The 20455-nt window shown below is 49.6% G+C and overlaps 1 protein-coding gene across 1 annotated transcript; it reads right to left on the bottom strand.

Annotated features, from left to right (window-relative positions):
- Nucleotides 1-69: 69 nt before the first annotated feature.
- Nucleotides 70-13828, bottom strand: LOC142001738 (complement receptor type 2-like). Its single transcript, XM_074977258.1, has 14 exons — nucleotides 13579-13828; nucleotides 12282-12563; nucleotides 10963-11244; nucleotides 9669-9851; nucleotides 8350-8631; nucleotides 7031-7312; nucleotides 5734-6015; nucleotides 5344-5526; nucleotides 4422-4696; nucleotides 4016-4121; nucleotides 3121-3303; nucleotides 1796-2083; nucleotides 490-764; nucleotides 70-204 (listed from the first exon to the last, which is right to left on the bottom strand). Exons 1-14 carry the CDS (start codon nucleotides 13826-13828, stop codon nucleotides 70-72), a joined length of 3288 nt encoding a protein of 1095 aa, XP_074833359.1.
- Nucleotides 13829-20455: the final 6627 nt, after the last annotated feature.

Genomic DNA, 20455 nt, shown 5'->3' with positions numbered 1-20455 from the left:
GAATTCTCTTGCAGGGGTGAGCTCGTCTTTCACGTTAAAACCCATGCTCAGAGCAGCTGCCACATAACTCTAGGTAACAGAACTAAGCACACCTTCACATCGAGGGATGGGAGAGCTCCAAGTTCCAGATGCCGTACAGTTAAGAGATGCCTGCCCAGAAAGGGAATAGCCAGGCTCACAGCTGTAAGTTACAGACATTCCACTGGTGAACACTGTCCCAGCCTGGCTTCTGGGCTTCCCGTTGGCAATGGCCGGAGGGGAGGGGCAGCGCAACTCTGCAGGGAAAGAACCACAGCTCACAAAGGCTGTTCTCCAGGAGGAAAAATGTCCACACACTTGTTTTGAGTCACGCCCAACGCAACAGCACCGAGGGTAACTCAGACCAGGAATAAAGTTACCTACTACCTCCGACTGACCTATTCCATTCCAACCCGAGACTGACCATCACAGTTCCCCACCACTCAGCCTTGATTCACGCTTACCCTCTACGCAGACTGGAACAGGGGGATCCCAGGTTGCATCATCTTGGCACTCGATCTCACGGCTGCCATTCAGAGTGTAGCCTGGATCACATTCCAACCTCACCCTCTCCCGGGGTCTGTGGACAGGGTCATATCCACCTACTTGTCTTCCATTCTGGAGTTGTGGGGCAAGGCAGAGAACCTCTGAAACTGAAAAGGTGCAGATGGTGTCACCTGCCTGGGAAGCAGTGGTGTTTACTGGGTGCTTCATGCTTCTGCTCTGCTCTGGCTGCCTACGAGTGTCTGGGAAGAAGTTACTGTTTTCTGTTTAACCTCTAAAGTGAAAATATACAAAGGCCAACTGCCTAAAATCACATCCCCGGGGCATCATATTGCTTCTCTGTGTCATGAAAAGAGGCAGATCTTTCCTTGACAGACATCAGTGCTGGAAGCACAGTTACCTCTGAGGGGTCCGAGTCTGGAACCTACTGCTTGTACTTGCTGCTTAACTGTACAGTCCTGTTGGCCTTTTGAACACACACACTGCAAATCTTCCCTGTTAAATCAGTGTTCAATAACTGTAAGAATTGAGCCAGAGGTGTATGTTTCCGTCTGCATGCACGAGGGGAGGTGGGGATTAGGGGCTAGCTTATTTCTAATTCATAACAAGCTCGCCTATTGATACTCACAGTTGCTTTTTCAAAATACTTGACTCCTCTGTGTGTGGCCGTGTGCGGGTGTGCATGTCCACGTGATTGCATAAAGTGTGCAAGAGTGCAGTGTGCATCCAGTGCCTTTATTTTATGAAAAACTTATTTGACAACGTGTCTAATTCAATGGAGCTTTAATTCCCTGCTCTGAATTCTCTTACGGGGTGAGTTCGTCTTTCACATTAAAACCCATGCTCAGAGCAGCTGCCTCATAACTCTAGGTAACAGAACTAAGCACACCTTCACATCGAGGGATAGGAGAGCTCCAAGTTCCGGATGCCATACAGTTAAGAGATGCCTGCCCAGTAAGGGAATAGCCAGGCTCACAGCTGTAAGTTACAGACATTCCACTGGTGAACACGGTCCCGGCCTGGCTTCGGGGCTTCCCGTTGGCAATGGCTGGAGGGGAGGGGCAGCGCAACTCTGCAGGGAAAGAACCACAGCTCACAAAGGCTGTTCTCCAGGAGGAAAAATGTCCACACACTTGTTTTGAGTCACGCCCAACGCAACAGCACCGAGGGTAACTCAGACCAGGAATAAAGTTACCTACTACCTCCGACTGACCTATTCCACTCCAACCCGAGACTGACCATCACAGTTCCCCACCACTCAGCCTTGATTCACACTTACCCTCTACGCAGACTGGAACAGGGGGATCCCAGGTTGCATCATCTTGGCACTCGATCTCACGGCTGCCATTCAGAGTGTAGCCTGGATCACATTCCAACCTCACCCTCTCCCGGGGTCTGTGGACAGGGTCATATCCACCTACTTGTCTTCCATTCTGGAGTTGTGGGGCAAGGCAGAGAACCTCTGAAACTGAAAAGGTGCAGATGGTGTCACCTGCCTGGGAAGCAGTGGTGTTTACTGGGTGCTTCATGCGTCTGCTCTGCTCTGGCTGCCTACGAGTGTCTGGGAAGAAGTTACTGTTTTCTGTTTAACCTCTAAAGTGAAAATATACAAAGGCCAACTGCCTAAAATCACATCCCCGGGGCATCATATTGCTTCTCTGTGTCATGAAAAGAGGCAGATCTTTCCTTGACAGACATCAGTGCTGGAAGCACAGTTACCTCTGAGGGGTCCGAGTCTGGAACCTACTGCTTGTACTTGCTGCTTAACTGTACAGTCCTGTTGGCCTTTTGAACACACACACTGCAAATCTTCCCTGTTAATTCAGTGTTCAATAACTGTAAGAATTGAGCCAGAGGTGTATGTTTCCGTCTGCATGCACGAGGGGAGGTGGGGATTAGGGGCTAGCTTATTTCTAATTCATAACAAGCTCGCCTATTGATACTCACAGTTGCTTTTTCAAAATACTTGACTCCTCTGTGTGTGGCCGTGTGCGGGTGTGCATGTCCACGTGATTGCATAAAGTGTGCAAGAGTGCAGTGTGCGTCCAGTGCCTTTATTTTATGAAAAACTTATTTGACAACGTGTCTAATTCAATGGAGCTTTAATTCCCTGCTCTGAATTCTCTTACGGGGTGAGTTCGTCTTTCACGTTAAAACCCATGCTCAGAGCAGCTGCCTCATAACTCTAGGTAACAGAACTAAGCACACCTTCACATCGAGGGATAGGAGAGCTCCAAGTTCCGGATGCCATACAGTTAAGAGATGCCTGCCCAGTAAGGGAATAGCCAGGCTCACAGCTGTAAGTTACAGACATTCCACTGGTGAACACGGTCCCGGCCTGGCTTCGGGGCTTCCCGTTGGCAATGGCTGGAGGGGAGGGGCAGCGCAACTCTGCAGGGAAAGAACCACAGCTCACAAAGGCTGTCCTCTAGAACGGAAAATATCCACACTCTTGCTTTGAGTCACGCCCAACGCAACAGCACCGAGGATAACTCAGACCAGGAATAAAGTTACCTACTACCTCCGACTGACCTATTACATTCCAACCCAAGACTGACCATCACAGTTCCCCACCAGTCAGCCTTGATTCACGCTTACCCTCTACGCAGACTGGAACAGGGGGATCCCAGGTTGCATCATCTTGGCACTCGATCTCACGGCTGCCATTCAGACTGTAGCCTGGATCACATTCCAACCTCACCCTCTCCCTGCGTCTGTGGACAGGGCTGTATCCACCTACTTCTCTTCCATTCTGGAGTTGTGGGGCGAGGCAGAGAACCTCTGAAAGAGAAAAGGTGCAGAAGGTGTCAGCCTGCCCACCAAGCAGTGGTGTTTAGTGGTTGCTTCGCGCTTCTGCTCTGCTCTGGCTGCCTACCAGTGTCTGGGGAGAAACTGTTTTGTTTTTAACCTCTAACATAAATATAGACTAGGGCTAACTGCCTAAAATCACCTCTCCTGGGGCATCATATGGCTTTTCTGTGTCATCAACAGGGATAGATCTTTACTTGACAGACAGCAGTGCTGGCAGGAGAGTTTCCTCTGAGGGGTCCTAGTTTGGGACCTACTGCTTGTACTTGTTCTTAAACTGTACAGTCCTGTTGGCCGTTGGAACACACACTGCACATCTTCCCTGTTAATTTGGGGTTCAATAACTGTGAGAACTGAGCCAGAGCTGTATGCATCCAGCTGCACACCTGTGGGGAAGGTGGGAGTTAGGAGCTAGCTCTTCTAATTCATAACAAGCATGCCTATTGATACCCACAGTTGCTTTCTCAAAAGACTTGACTCCTCTGTGTGTGTGCGTGATTGTATAAAGTCTGCAAGAGTGCAGTGTGCATCCAGTGCCTTTATTTTATGAAAAACTTATTTGGCAACGTGTCTAATTCAATGGAGCTTAAATTCCCTGCTCTGAATTCTCTTGCAGGGGTGAGCTCGTCTTTCACGTTAAAACCCATGCTCAGAGCAGCTGCCTCATAACTCTAGGTAACAGAACTAAGCACACCTTCACATCGAGGGATGGGAGAGCTCCAAGTTCCAGATGCCGTACAGTTAAGAGATGCCTGCCCAGAAAGGGAATAGCCAGGCTCACAGCTGTAAGTTACAGACATTCCACTGGTGAACACTGTCCCAGCCTGGCTTCTGGGCTTCCCGTTGGCAATGGCCGGAGGGGAGGGGCAGCGCAACTCTGCAGGGAAAGAACCACAGCTCACAAAGGCTGTTCTCCAGGAGGAAAAATGTCCACACACTTGTTTTGAGTCACGCCCAACGCAACAGCACCGAGGGTAACTCAGACCAGGAATAAAGTTACCTACTACCTCCGACTGACCTATTCCATTCCAACCCGAGACTGACCATCACAGTTCCCCACCACTCAGCCTTGATTCACGCTTACCCTCTACGCAGACTGGAACAGGGGGATCCCAGGTTGCATCATCTTGGCACTCGATCTCACGGCTGCCATTCAGAGTGTAGCCTGGATCACATTCCAACCTCACCCTCTCCCGGGGTCTGTGGACAGGGTCATATCCACCTACTTGTCTTCCATTCTGGAGTTGTGGGGCAAGGCAGAGAACCTCTGAAACTGAAAAGGTGCAGATGGTGTCACCTGCCTGGGAAGCAGTGGTGTTTACTGGGTGCTTCATGCGTCTGCTCTGCTCTGGCTGCCTACGAGTGTCTGGGAAGAAGTTACTGTTTTCTGTTTAACCTCTAAAGTGAAAATATACAAAGGCCAACTGCCTAAAATCACATCCCCGGGGCATCATATTGCTTCTCTGTGTCATGAAAAGAGGCAGATCTTTCCTTGACAGACATCAGTGCTGGAAGCACAGTTACCTCTGAGGGGTCCGAGTCTGGAACCTACTGCTTGTACTTGCTGCTTAACTGTACAGTCCTGTTGGCCTTTTGAACACACACACTGCAAATCTTCCCTGTTAAATCAGTGTTCAATAACTGTAAGAATTGAGCCAGAGGTGTATGTTTCCGTCTGCATGCACGAGGGGAGGTGGGGATTAGGGGCTAGCTTATTTCTAATTCATAACAAGCTCGCCTATTGATACTCACAGTTGCTTTTTCAAAATACTTGACTCCTCTGTGTGTGGCCGTGTGCGGGTGTGCATGTCCACGTGATTGCATAAAGTGTGCAAGAGTGCAGTGTGCGTCCAGTGCCTTTATTTTATGAAAAACTTATTTGACAACGTGTCTAATTCAATGGAGCTTTAATTCCCTGCTCTGAATTCTCTTACGGGGTGAGTTCGTCTTTCACGTTAAAACCCATGCTCAGAGCAGCTGCCTCATAACTCTAGGTAACAGAACTAAGCACACCTTCACATCGAGGGATGGGAGAGCTCCAAGTTCCGGATGCCATACAGTTAAGAGATGCCTGCCCAGTAAGGGAATAGCCAGGCTCACAACTGTAAGTTACAGACATTCCACTGGTGAACACGGTCCCGGCCTGGCTTCTGGGCTTCCCGTTGGCAATGGCCGGAGGGGAGGGGCAGCGCAACTCTGCAGGGAAAGAACCACAGCTCACAAAGGCTGTTCTCCAGGAGGAAAAATGTCCACACACTTGTTTTGAGTCACGCCCAACGCAACAGCACCGAGGGTAACTCAGACCAGGAATAAAGTTACCTACTACCTCCGACTGACCTATTCCACTCCAACCCGAGACTGACCATCACAGTTCCCCACCACTCAGCCTTGATTCACGCTTACCCTCTACGCAGACTGGAACAGGGGGATCCCAGGTTGCATCATCTTGGCACTCGATCTCACGGCTGCCATTCAGAGTGTAGCCTGGATCACATTCCAACCTCACCCTCTCCCGGGGTCTGTGGACAGGGTCATATCCACCTACTTGTCTTCCATTCTGGAGTTGTGGGGCAAGGCAGAGAACCTCTGAAACTGAAAAGGTGCAGATGGTGTCACCTGCCTGGGAAGCAGTGGTGTTTACTGGGTGCTTCATGCGTCTGCTCTGCTCTGGCTGCCTACGAGTGTCTGGGAAGAAGTTACTGTTTTCTGTTTAACCTCTAAAGTGAAAATATACAAAGGCCAACTGCCTAAAATCACATCCCCGGGGCATCATATTGCTTCTCTGTGTCATGAAAAGAGGCAGATCTTTCCTTGACAGACATCAGTGCTGGAAGCACAGTTACCTCTGAGGGGTCCGAGTCTGGAACCTACTGCTTGTACTTGCTGCTTAACTGTACAGTCCTGTTGGCCTTTTGAACACACACACTGCAAATCTTCCCTGTTAAATCAGTGTTCAATAACTGTAAGAACTGAGCCAGAGCTGTATGCATCCAGCTGCACACCTGTGGGGAAGGTGGGAGTTAGGAGCTAGCTCTTCTAATTCATAACAAACATGCCTATTGATACCCACAGTTGCTTTCTCAAAAGACTTGACTCCTCTGTGTGTGTGCGTGATTGTATAAAGTCTGCAAGAGTGCAGTGTGCATCCAGTGCCTTTATTTTATGAAAAACTTATTTGGCAACGTGTCTAATTCAATGGAGCTTAAATTCCCTGCTCTGAATTCTCTTGCAGGGGTGAGCTCGTCTTTCACGTTAAAACCCATGCTCAGAGCAGCTGCCACATAACTCTAGGTAACAGAACTAAGCACACCTTCACATCGAGGGATGGGAGAGCTCCAAGTTCCAGATGCCGTACAGTTAAGAGATGCCTGCCCAGAAAGGGAATAGCCAGGCTCACAGCTGTAAGTTACAGACATTCCACTGGTGAACACTGTCCCAGCCTGGCTTCTGGGCTTCCCGTTGGCAATGGCCGGAGGGGAGGGGCAGCGCAACTCTGCAGGGAAAGAACCACAGCTCACAAAGGCTGTTCTCCAGGAGGAAAAATGTCCACACACTTGTTTTGAGTCACGCCCAACGCAACAGCACCGAGGGTAACTCAGACCAGGAATAAAGTTACCTACTACCTCCGACTGACCTATTCCATTCCAACCCGAGACTGACCATCACAGTTCCCCACCACTCAGCCTTGATTCACGCTTACCCTCTACGCAGACTGGAACAGGGGGATCCCAGGTTGCATCATCTTGGCACTCGATCTCACGGCTGCCATTCAGAGTGTAGCCTGGATCACATTCCAACCTCACCCTCTCCCGGGGTCTGTGGACAGGGTCATATCCACCTACTTGTCTTCCATTCTGGAGTTGTGGGGCAAGGCAGAGAACCTCTGAAACTGAAAAGGTGCAGATGGTGTCACCTGCCTGGGAAGCAGTGGTGTTTACTGGGTGCTTCATGCTTCTGCTCTGCTCTGGCTGCCTACGAGTGTCTGGGAAGAAGTTACTGTTTTCTGTTTAACCTCTAAAGTGAAAATATACAAAGGCCAACTGCCTAAAATCACATCCCCGGGGCATCATATTGCTTCTCTGTGTCATGAAAAGAGGCAGATCTTTCCTTGACAGACATCAGTGCTGGAAGCACAGTTACCTCTGAGGGGTCCGAGTCTGGAACCTACTGCTTGTACTTGCTGCTTAACTGTACAGTCCTGTTGGCCTTTTGAACACACACACTGCAAATCTTCCCTGTTAAATCAGTGTTCAATAACTGTAAGAATTGAGCCAGAGGTGTATGTTTCCGTCTGCATGCACGAGGGGAGGTGGGGATTAGGGGCTAGCTTATTTCTAATTCATAACAAGCTCGCCTATTGATACTCACAGTTGCTTTTTCAAAATACTTGACTCCTCTGTGTGTGGCCGTGTGCGGGTGTGCATGTCCACGTGATTGCATAAAGTGTGCAAGAGTGCAGTGTGCATCCAGTGCCTTTATTTTATGAAAAACTTATTTGACAACGTGTCTAATTCAATGGAGCTTTAATTCCCTGCTCTGAATTCTCTTACGGGGTGAGTTCGTCTTTCACATTAAAACCCATGCTCAGAGCAGCTGCCTCATAACTCTAGGTAACAGAACTAAGCACACCTTCACATCGAGGGATAGGAGAGCTCCAAGTTCCGGATGCCATACAGTTAAGAGATGCCTGCCCAGTAAGGGAATAGCCAGGCTCACAGCTGTAAGTTACAGACATTCCACTGGTGAACACGGTCCCGGCCTGGCTTCGGGGCTTCCCGTTGGCAATGGCTGGAGGGGAGGGGCAGCGCAACTCTGCAGGGAAAGAACCACAGCTCACAAAGGCTGTTCTCCAGGAGGAAAAATGTCCACACACTTGTTTTGAGTCACGCCCAACGCAACAGCACCGAGGGTAACTCAGACCAGGAATAAAGTTACCTACTACCTCCGACTGACCTATTCCACTCCAACCCGAGACTGACCATCACAGTTCCCCACCACTCAGCCTTGATTCACACTTACCCTCTACGCAGACTGGAACAGGGGGATCCCAGGTTGCATCATCTTGGCACTCGATCTCACGGCTGCCATTCAGAGTGTAGCCTGGATCACATTCCAACCTCACCCTCTCCCGGGGTCTGTGGACAGGGTCATATCCACCTACTTGTCTTCCATTCTGGAGTTGTGGGGCAAGGCAGAGAACCTCTGAAACTGAAAAGGTGCAGATGGTGTCACCTGCCTGGGAAGCAGTGGTGTTTACTGGGTGCTTCATGCGTCTGCTCTGCTCTGGCTGCCTACGAGTGTCTGGGAAGAAGTTACTGTTTTCTGTTTAACCTCTAAAGTGAAAATATACAAAGGCCAACTGCCTAAAATCACATCCCCGGGGCATCATATTGCTTCTCTGTGTCATGAAAAGAGGCAGATCTTTCCTTGACAGACATCAGTGCTGGAAGCACAGTTACCTCTGAGGGGTCCGAGTCTGGAACCTACTGCTTGTACTTGCTGCTTAACTGTACAGTCCTGTTGGCCTTTTGAACACACACACTGCAAATCTTCCCTGTTAATTCAGTGTTCAATAACTGTAAGAATTGAGCCAGAGGTGTATGTTTCCGTCTGCATGCACGAGGGGAGGTGGGGATTAGGGGCTAGCTTATTTCTAATTCATAACAAGCTCGCCTATTGATACTCACAGTTGCTTTTTTAAAATACTTGACTCCTCTGTGTGTGGCCGTGTGCGGGTGTGCATGTCCACGTGATTGCATAAAGTGTGCAAGAGTGCAGTGTGCGTCCAGTGCCTTTATTTTATGAAAAACTTATTTGACAACGTGTCTAATTCAATGGAGCTTTAATTCCCTGCTCTGAATTCTCTTACGGGGTGAGTTCGTCTTTCACGTTAAAACCCATGCTCAGAGCAGCTGCCTCATAACTCTAGGTAACAGAACTAAGCACACCTTCACATCGAGGGATAGGAGAGCTCCAAGTTCCGGATGCCATACAGTTAAGAGATGCCTGCCCAGTAAGGGAATAGCCAGGCTCACAGCTGTAAGTTACAGACATTCCACTGGTGAACACGGTCCCGGCCTGGCTTCGGGGCTTCCCGTTGGCAATGGCTGGAGGGGAGGGGCAGCGCAACTCTGCAGGGAAAGAACCACAGCTCACAAAGGCTGTCCTCTAGAACGGAAAATATCCACACTCTTGCTTTGAGTCACGCCCAACGCAACAGCACCGAGGATAACTCAGACCAGGAATAAAGTTACCTACTACCTCCGACTGACCTATTACATTCCAACCCAAGACTGACCATCACAGTTCCCCACCAGTCAGCCTTGATTCACGCTTACCCTCTACGCAGACTGGAACAGGGGGATCCCAGGTTGCATCATCTTGGCACTCGATCTCACGGCTGCCATTCAGACTGTAGCCTGGATCACATTCCAACCTCACCCTCTCCCTGCGTCTGTGGACAGGGCTGTATCCACCTACTTCTCTTCCATTCTGGAGTTGTGGGGCGAGGCAGAGAACCTCTGAAAGAGAAAAGGTGCAGAAGGTGTCAGCCTGCCCACCAAGCAGTGGTGTTTAGTGGTTGCTTCGCGCTTCTGCTCTGCTCTGGCTGCCTACCAGTGTCTGGGGAGAAACTGTTTTGTTTTTAACCTCTAACATAAATATAGACTAGGGCTAACTGCCTAAAATCACCTCTCCTGGGGCATCATATGGCTTTTCTGTGTCATCAACAGGGATAGATCTTTACTTGACAGACAGCAGTGCTGGCAGGAGAGTTTCCTCTGAGGGGTCCTAGTTTGGGACCTACTGCTTGTACTTGTTCTTAAACTGTACAGTCCTGTTGGCCGTTGGAACACACACTGCACATCTTCCCTGTTAATTTGGGGTTCAATAACTGTGAGAACTGAGCCAGAGCTGTATGCATCCAGCTGCACACCTGTGGGGAAGGTGGGAGTTAGGAGCTAGCTCTTCTAATTCATAACAAGCATGCCTATTGATACCCACAGTTGCTTTCTCAAAAGACTTGACTCCTCTGTGTGTGTGCGTGATTGTATAAAGTCTGCAAGAGTGCAGTGTGCATCCAGTGCCTTTATTTTATGAAAAACTTATTTGGCAACGTGTCTAATTCAATGGAGCTTAAATTCCCTGCTCTGAATTCTCTTGCAGGGGTGAGCTCGTCTTTCACGTTAAAACCCATGCTCAGAGCAGCTGCCTCATAACTCTAGGTAACAGAACTAAGCACACCTTCACATCGAGGGATGGGAGAGCTCCAAGTTCCAGATGCCGTACAGTTAAGAGATGCCTGCCCAGAAAGGGAATAGCCAGGCTCACAGCTGTAAGTTACAGACATTCCACTGGTGAACACTGTCCCAGCCTGGCTTCTGGGCTTCCCGTTGGCAATGGCCGGAGGGGAGGGGCAGCGCAACTCTGCAGGGAAAGAACCACAGCTCACAAAGGCTGTTCTCCAGGAGGAAAAATGTCCACACACTTGTTTTGAGTCACGCCCAACGCAACAGCACCGAGGGTAACTCAGACCAGGAATAAAGTTACCTACTACCTCCGACTGACCTATTCCATTCCAACCCGAGACTGACCATCACAGTTCCCCACCACTCAGCCTTGATTCACGCTTACCCTCTACGCAGACTGGAACAGGGGGATCCCAGGTTGCATCATCTTGGCACTCGATCTCACGGCTGCCATTCAGAGTGTAGCCTGGATCACATTCCAACCTCACCCTCTCCCGGGGTCTGTGGACAGGGTCATATCCACCTACTTGTCTTCCATTCTGGAGTTGTGGGGCAAGGCAGAGAACCTCTGAAACTGAAAAGGTGCAGATGGTGTCACCTGCCTGGGAAGCAGTGGTGTTTACTGGGTGCTTCATGCGTCTGCTCTGCTCTGGCTGCCTACGAGTGTCTGGGAAGAAGTTACTGTTTTCTGTTTAACCTCTAAAGTGAAAATATACAAAGGCCAACTGCCTAAAATCACATCCCCGGGGCATCATATTGCTTCTCTGTGTCATGAAAAGAGGCAGATCTTTCCTTGACAGACATCAGTGCTGGAAGCACAGTTACCTCTGAGGGGTCCGAGTCTGGAACCTACTGCTTGTACTTGCTGCTTAACTGTACAGTCCTGTTGGCCTTTTGAACACACACACTGCAAATCTTCCCTGTTAAATCAGTGTTCAATAACTGTAAGAATTGAGCCAGAGGTGTATGTTTCCGTCTGCATGCACGAGGGGAGGTGGGGATTAGGGGCTAGCTTATTTCTAATTCATAACAAGCTCGCCTATTGATACTCACAGTTGCTTTTTCAAAATACTTGACTCCTCTGTGTGTGGCCGTGTGCGGGTGTGCATGTCCACGTGATTGCATAAAGTGTGCAAGAGTGCAGTGTGCGTCCAGTGCCTTTATTTTATGAAAAACTTATTTGACAACGTGTCTAATTCAATGGAGCTTTAATTCCCTGCTCTGAATTCTCTTACGGGGTGAGTTCGTCTTTCACGTTAAAACCCATGCTCAGAGCAGCTGCCTCATAACTCTAGGTAACAGAACTAAGCACACCTTCACATCGAGGGATGGGAGAGCTCCAAGTTCCGGATGCCATACAGTTAAGAGATGCCTGCCCAGTAAGGGAATAGCCAGGCTCACAGCTGTAAGTTACAGACATTCCACTGGTGAACACGGTCCCGGCCTGGCTTCTGGGCTTCCCGTTGGCAATGGCCGGAGGGGAGGGGCAGCGCAACTCTGCAGGGAAAGAACCACAGCTCACAAAGGCTGCTCTCCAGGAGGAAAAATGTCCACACACTTGTTTTGAGTCACGCCCAACGCAACAGCACCGAGGGTAACTCAGACCAGGAATAAAGTTACCTACTACCTCCGACTGACCTATTCCACTCCAACCCGAGACTGACCATCACAGTTCCCCACCACTCAGCCTTGATTCACGCTTACCCTCTACGCAGACTGGAACAGGGGGATCCCAGGTTGCATCATCTTGGCACTCGATCTCACGGCTGCCATTCAGAGTGTAGCCTGGATCACATTCCAACCTCACCCTCTCCCGGGGTCTGTGGACAGGGTCATATCCACCTACTTGTCTTCCATTCTGGAGTTGTGGGGCAAGGCAGAGAACCTCTGAAACTGAAAAGGTGCAGATGGTGTCACCTGCCTGGGAAGCAGTGGTGTTTACTGGGTGCTTCATGCGTCTGCTCTGCTCTGGCTGCCTACGAGTGTCTGGGAAGAAGTTACTGTTTTCTGTTTAACCTCTAAAGTGAAAATATACAAAGGCCAACTGCCTAAAATCACATCCCCGGGGCATCATATTGCTTCTCTGTGTCATGAAAAGAGGCAGATCTTTCCTTGACAGACATCAGTGCTGGAAGCACAGTTACCTCTGAGGGGTCCGAGTCTGGAACCTACTGCTTGTACTTGCTGCTTAACTGTACAGTCCTGTTGGCCTTTTGAACACACACACTGCAAATCTTCCCTGTTAAATCAGTGTTCAATAACTGTAAGAACTGAGCCAGAGCTGTATGCATCCAGCTGCACACCTGTGGGGAAGGTGGGAGTTAGGAGCTAGCTCTTCTAATTCATAACAAACATGCCTATTGATACCCACAGTTGCTTTCTCAAAAGACTTGACTCCTCTGTGTGTGTGCGTGATTGTATAAAGTCTGCAAGAGTGCAGTGTGCATCCAGTGCCTTTATTTTATGAAAAACTTATTTGGCAACGTGTCTAATTCAATGGAGCTTAAATTCCCTGCTCTGAATTCTCTTGCAGGGGTGAGCTCGTCTTTCACGTTAAAACCCATGCTCAGAGCAGCTGCCACATAACTCTAGGTAACAGAACTAAGCACACCTTCACATCGAGGGATGGGAGAGCTCCAAGTTCCAGATGCCGTACAGTTAAGAGATGCCTGCCCAGAAAGGGAATAGCCAGGCTCACAGCTGTAAGTTACAGACATTCCACTGGTGAACACTGTCCCAGCCTGGCTTCTGGGCTTCCCGTTGGCAATGGCCGGAGGGGAGGGGCAGCGCAACTCTGCAGGGAAAGAACCACAGCTCACAAAGGCTGTTCTCCAGGAGGAAAAATGTCCACACACTTGTTTTGAGTCACGCCCAACGCAACAGCACCGAGGGTAACTCAGACCAGGAATAAAGTTACCTACTACCTCCGACTGACCTATTCCATTCCAACCCGAGACTGACCATCACAGTTCCCCACCACTCAGCCTTGATTCACGCTTACCCTCTACGCAGACTGGAACAGGGGGATCCCAGGTTGCATCATCTTGGCACTCGATCTCACGGCTGCCATTCAGAGTGTAGCCTGGATCACATTCCAACCTCACCCTCTCCCGGGGTCTGTGGACAGGGTCATATCCACCTACTTGTCTTCCATTCTGGAGTTGTGGGGCAAGGCAGAGAACCTCTGAAACTGAAAAGGTGCAGATGGTGTCACCTGCCTGGGAAGCAGTGGTGTTTACTGGGTGCTTCATGCTTCTGCTCTGCTCTGGCTGCCTACGAGTGTCTGGGAAGAAGTTACTGTTTTCTGTTTAACCTCTAAAGTGAAAATATACAAAGGCCAACTGCCTAAAATCACATCCCCGGGGCATCATATTGCTTCTCTGTGTCATGAAAAGAGGCAGATCTTTCCTTGACAGACATCAGTGCTGGAAGCACAGTTACCTCTGAGGGGTCCGAGTCTGGAACCTACTGCTTGTACTTGCTGCTTAACTGTACAGTCCTGTTGGCCTTTTGAACACACACACTGCAAATCTTCCCTGTTAATTCAGTGTTCAATAACTGTAAGAATTGAGCCAGAGGTGTATGTTTCCGTCTGCATGCACGAGGGGAGGTGGGGATTAGGGGCTAGCTTATTTCTAATTCATAACAAGCTCGCCTATTGATACTCACAGTTGCTTTTTCAAAATACTTGACTCCTCTGTGTGTGGCCGTGTGCGGGTGTGCATGTCCACGTGATTGCATAAAGTGTGCAAGAGTGCAGTGTGCGTCCAGTGCCTTTATTTTATGAAAAACTTATTTGACAACGTGTCTAATTCAATGGAGCTTTAATTCCCTGCTCTGAATTCTCTTACGGGGTGAGTTCGTCTTTCACGTTAAAACCCATGCTCAGAGCAGCTGCCTCATAACTCTAGGTAACAGAACTAAGCACACCTTCACATCGAGGGATAGGAGAGCTCCAAGTTCCGGATGCCATACAGTTAAGAGATGCCTGCCCAGTAAGGGAATAGCCAGGCTCACAGCTGTAAGTTACAGACATTCCACTGGTGAACACGGTCCCGGCCTGGCTTCGGGGCTTCCCGTTGGCAATGGCTGGAGGGGAGGGGCAGCGCAACTCTGCAGGGAAAGAACCACAGCTCACAAAGGCTGTCCTCTAGAACGGAAAATATCCACACTCTTGCTTTGAGTCACGCCCAACGCAACAGCACCGAGGATAACTCAGACCAGGAATAAAGTTACCTACTACCTCCGACTGACCTATTACATTCCAACCCAAGACTGACCATCACAGTTCCCCACCAGTCAGCCTTGATTCACGCTTACCCTCTACGCAGACTGGAACAGGGGGATCCCAGGTTGCATCATCTTGGCACTCGATCTCACGGCTGCCATTCAGACTGTAGCCTGGATCACATTCCAACCTCACCCTCTCCCTGCGTCTGTGGACAGGGCTGTATCCACCTACTTCTCTTCCATTCTGGAGTTGTGGGGCGAGGCAGAGAACCTCTGAAAGAGAAAAGGTGCAGAAGGTGTCAGCCTGCCCACCAAGCAGTGGTGTTTAGTGGTTGCTTCGCGCTTCTGCTCTGCTCTGGCTGCCTACCAGTGTCTGGGGAGAAACTGTTTTGTTTTTAACCTCTAACATAAATATAGACTAGGGCTAACTGCCTAAAATCACCTCTCCTGGGGCATCATATGGCTTTTCTGTGTCATCAACAGGGATAGATCTTTACTTGACAGACAGCAGTGCTGGCAGGAGAGTTTCCTCTGAGGGGTCCTAGTTTGGGACCTACTGCTTGTACTTGTTCTTAAACTGTACAGTCCTGTTGGCCGTTGGAACACACACTGCACATCTTCCCTGTTAATTTGGGGTTCAATAACTGTGAGAACTGAGCCAGAGCTGTATGCATCCAGCTGCACACCTGTGGGGAAGGTGGGAGTTAGGAGCTAGCTCTTCTAATTCATAACAAGCATGCCTATTGATACCCACAGTTGCTTTCTCAAAAGACTTGACTCCTCTGTGTGTGTGCGTGATTGTATAAAGTCTGCAAGAGTGCAGTGTGCATCCAGTGCCTTTATTTTATGAAAAACTTATTTGGCAACGTGTCTAATTCAATGGAGCTTAAATTCCCTGCTCTGAATTCTCTTGCAGGGGTGAGCTCGTCTTTCACGTTAAAACCCATGCTCAGAGCAGCTGCCTCATAACTCTAGGTAACAGAACTAAGCACACCTTCACATCGAGGGATGGGAGAGCTCCAAGTTCCAGATGCCGTACAGTTAAGAGATGCCTGCCCAGAAAGGGAATAGCCAGGCTCACAGCTGTAAGTTACAGACATTCCACTGGTGAACACTGTCCCAGCCTGGCTTCTGGGCTTCCCGTTGGCAATGGCCGGAGGGGAGGGGCAGCGCAACTCTGCAGGGAAAGAACCACAGCTCACAAAGGCTGTTCTCCAGGAGGAAAAATGTCCACACACTTGTTTTGAGTCACGCCCAACGCAACAGCACCGAGGGTAACTCAGACCAGGAATAAAGTTACCTACTACCTCCGACTGACCTATTCCATTCCAACCCGAGACTGACCATCACAGTTCCCCACCACTCAGCCTTGATTCACGCTTACCCTCTACGCAGACTGGAACAGGGGGATCCCAGGTTGCATCATCTTGGCACTCGATCTCACGGCTGCCATTCAGAGTGTAGCCTGGATCACATTCCAACCTCACCCTCTCCCGGGGTCTGTGGACAGGGTCATATCCACCTACTTGTCTTCCATTCTGGAGTTGTGGGGCAAGGCAGAGAACCTCTGAAACTGAAAAGGTGCAGATGGTGTCACCTGCCTGGGAAGCAGTGGTGTTTACTGGGTGCTTCATGCTTCTGCTCTGCTCTGGCTGCCTACGAGTGTCTGGGAAGAAGTTACTGTTTTCTGTTTAACCTCTAAAGTGAAAATATACAAAGGCCAACTGCCTAAAATCACATCCCCGGGGCATCATATTGCTTCTCTGTGTCATGAAAAGAGGCAGATCTTTCCTTGACAGACATCAGTGCTGGAAGCACAGTTACCTCTGAGGGGTCCGAGTCTGGAACCTACTGCTTGTACTTGCTGCTTAACTGTACAGTCCTGTTGGCCTTTTGAACACACACACTGCAAATCTTCCCTGTTAATTCAGTGTTCAATAACTGTAAGAATTGAGCCAGAGGTGTATGTTTCCGTCTGCATGCACGAGGGGAGGTGGGGATTAGGGGCTAGCTTATTTCTAATTCATAACAAGCTCGCCTATTGATACTCACAGTTGCTTTTTCAAAATACTTGACTCCTCTGTGTGTGGCCGTGTGCGGGTGTGCATGTCCACGTGATTGCATAAAGTGTGCAAGAGTGCAGTGTGCGTCCAGTGCCTTTATTTTATGAAAAACTTATTTGACAACGTGTCTAATTCAATGGAGCTTTAATTCCCTGCTCTGAATTCTCTTACGGGGTGAGTTCGTCTTTCACGTTAAAACCCATGCTCAGAGCAGCTGCCTCATAACTCTAGGTAACAGAACTAAGCACACCTTCACATCGAGGGATAGGAGAGCTCCAAGTTCCGGATGCCATACAGTTAAGAGATGCCTGCCCAGTAAGGGAATAGCCAGGCTCACAGCTGTAAGTTACAGACATTCCACTGGTGAACACGGTCCCGGCCTGGCTTCGGGGCTTCCCGTTGGCAATGGCTGGAGGGGAGGGGCAGCGCAACTCTGCAGGGAAAGAACCACAGCTCACAAAGGCTGTCCTCTAGAACGGAAAATATCCACACTCTTGCTTTGAGTCACGCCCAACGCAACAGCACCGAGGATAACTCAGACCAGGAATAAAGTTACCTACTACCTCCGACTGACCTATTACATTCCAACCCAAGACTGACCATCACAGTTCCCCACCAGTCAGCCTTGATTCACGCTTACCCTCTACGCAGACTGGAACAGGGGGATCCCAGGTTGCATCATCTTGGCACTCGATCTCACGGCTGCCATTCAGACTGTAGCCTGGATCACATTCCAACCTCACCCTCTCCCTGCGTCTGTGGACAGGGCTGTATCCACCTACTTCTCTTCCATTCTGGAGTTGTGGGGCGAGGCAGAGAACCTCTGAAAGAGAAAAGGTGCAGAAGGTGTCAGCCTGCCCACCAAGCAGTGGTGTTTAGTGGTTGCTTCGCGCTTCTGCTCTGCTCTGGCTGCCTACCAGTGTCTGGGGAGAAACTGTTTTGTTTTTAACCTCTAACATAAATATAGACTAGGGCTAACTGCCTAAAATCACCTCTCCTGGGGCATCATATGGCTTTTCTGTGTCATCAACAGGGATAGATCTTTACTTGACAGACAGCAGTGCTGGCAGGAGAGTTTCCTCTGAGGGGTCCTAGTTTGGGACCTACTGCTTGTACTTGTTCTTAAACTGTACAGTCCTGTTGGCCGTTGGAACACACACTGCACATCTTCCCTGTTAATTTGGGGTTCAATAACTGTGAGAACTGAGCCAGAGCTGTATGCATCCAGCTGCACACCTGTGGGGAAGGTGGGAGTTAGGAGCTAGCTCTTCTAATTCATAACAAGCATGCCTATTGATACCCACAGTTGCTTTCTCAAAAGACTTGACTCCTCTGTGTGTGTGCGTGATTGTATAAAGTCTGCAAGAGTGCAGTGTGCATCCAGTGCCTTTATTTTATGAAAAACTTATTTGGCAACGTGTCTAATTCAATGGAGCTTAAATTCCCTGCTCTGAATTCTCTTGCAGGGGTGAGCTCGTCTTTCACGTTAAAACCCATGCTCAGAGCAGCTGCCTCATAACTCTAGGTAACAGAACTAAGCACACCTTCACATCGAGGGATGGGAGAGCTCCAAGTTCCAGATGCCGTACAGTTAAGAGATGCCTGCCCAGAAAGGGAATAGCCAGGCTCACAGCTGTAAGTTACAGACATTCCACTGGTGAACACTGTCCCAGCCTGGCTTCTGGGCTTCCCGTTGGCAATGGCCGGAGGGGAGGGGCAGCGCAACTCTGCAGGGAAAGAACCACAGCTCACAAAGGCTGTTCTCCAGGAGGAAAAATGTCCACACACTTGTTTTGAGTCACGCCCAACGCAACAGCACCGAGGGTAACTCAGACCAGGAATAAAGTTACCTACTACCTCCGACTGACCTATTCCATTCCAACCCGAGACTGACCATCACAGTTCCCCACCACTCAGCCTTGATTCACGCTTACCCTCTACGCAGACTGGAACAGGGGGATCCCAGGTTGCATCATCTTGGCACTCGATCTCACGGCTGCCATTCAGAGTGTAGCCTGGATCACATTCCAACCTCACCCTCTCCCGGGGTCTGTGGACAGGGTCATATCCACCTACTTGTCTTCCATTCTGGAGTTGTGGGGCAAGGCAGAGAACCTCTGAAACTGAAAAGGTGCAGATGGTGTCACCTGCCTGGGAAGCAGTGGTGTTTACTGGGTGCTTCATGCGTCTGCTCTGCTCTGGCTGCCTACGAGTGTCTGGGAAGAAGTTACTGTTTTCTGTTTAACCTCTAAAGTGAAAATATACAAAGGCCAACTGCCTAAAATCACATCCCCGGGGCATCATATTGCTTCTCTGTGTCATGAAAAGAGGCAGATCTTTCCTTGACAGACATCAGTGCTGGAAGCACAGTTACCTCTGAGGGGTCCGAGTCTGGAACCTACTGCTTGTACTTGCTGCTTAACTGTACAGTCCTGTTGGCCTTTTGAACACACACACTGCAAATCTTCCCTGTTAAATCAGTGTTCAATAACTGTAAGAATTGAGCCAGAGGTGTATGTTTCCGTCTGCATGCACGAGGGGAGGTGGGGATTAGGGGCTAGCTTATTTCTAATTCATAACAAGCTCGCCTATTGATACTCACAGTTGCTTTTTCAAAATACTTGACTCCTCTGTGTGTGGCCGTGTGCGGGTGTGCATGTCCACGTGATTGCATAAAGTGTGCAAGAGTGCAGTGTGCGTCCAGTGCCTTTATTTTATGAAAAACTTATTTGACAACGTGTCTAATTCAATGGAGCTTTAATTCCCTGCTCTGAATTCTCTTACGGGGTGAGTTCGTCTTTCACGTTAAAACCCATGCTCAGAGCAGCTGCCTCATAACTCTAGGTAACAGAACTAAGCACACCTTCACATCGAGGGATGGGAGAGCTCCAAGTTCCGGATGCCATACAGTTAAGAGATGCCTGCCCAGTAAGGGAATAGCCAGGCTCACAACTGTAAGTTACAGACATTCCACTGGTGAACACGGTCCCGGCCTGGCTTCTGGGCTTCCCGTTGGCAATGGCCGGAGGGGAGGGGCAGCGCAACTCTGCAGGGAAAGAACCACAGCTCACAAAGGCTGTTCTCCAGGAGGAAAAATGTCCACACACTTGTTTTGAGTCACGCCCAACGCAACAGCACCGAGGGTAACTCAGACCAGGAATAAAGTTACCTACTACCTCCGACTGACCTATTCCACTCCAACCCGAGACTGACCATCACAGTTCCCCACCACTCAGCCTTGATTCACGCTTACCCTCTACGCAGACTGGAACAGGGGGATCCCAGGTTGCATCATCTTGGCACTCGATCTCACGGCTGCCATTCAGAGTGTAGCCTGGATCACATTCCAACCTCACCCTCTCCCGGGGTCTGTGGACAGGGTCATATCCACCTACTTGTCTTCCATTCTGGAGTTGTGGGGCAAGGCAGAGAACCTCTGAAACTGAAAAGGTGCAGATGGTGTCACCTGCCTGGGAAGCAGTGGTGTTTACTGGGTGCTTCATGCGTCTGCTCTGCTCTGGCTGCCTACGAGTGTCTGGGAAGAAGTTACTGTTTTCTGTTTAACCTCTAAAGTGAAAATATACA

The sequence above is a fragment of the Carettochelys insculpta genome, chromosome 26 (assembly GCF_033958435.1).
Source record: "Carettochelys insculpta isolate YL-2023 chromosome 26, ASM3395843v1, whole genome shotgun sequence".
Taxonomy (NCBI): Eukaryota; Metazoa; Chordata; order Testudines; family Carettochelyidae; genus Carettochelys; species Carettochelys insculpta.
This window is presented reverse-complemented; position numbering and strand designations above follow the sequence as displayed.

What these genes read in the sequence shown, in the direction of transcription:
- LOC142001738 (XM_074977258.1), bottom strand. Translation starts at nt 13,828, where the DNA reads ATGAAGCACCCAGTAAACACCACTGCTTCCCAGGCAGGTGACACCATC. An exon ending in TGTTCCAGTCTGCGTAGAGG is followed by an intron (nt 11,245 to 12,281) that starts GTAAGCGTGAAT and finishes ACTTCTTCCCAG; the next exon opens with ACACTCGTAGGCAGCCAGAG. An exon ending in ATCCCCCTGTTCCAGTCTGC is followed by an intron (nt 205 to 489) that starts GTAGAGGGTAAG and finishes ACAGTGTTCACC; the next exon opens with AGTGGAATGTCTGTAACTTA.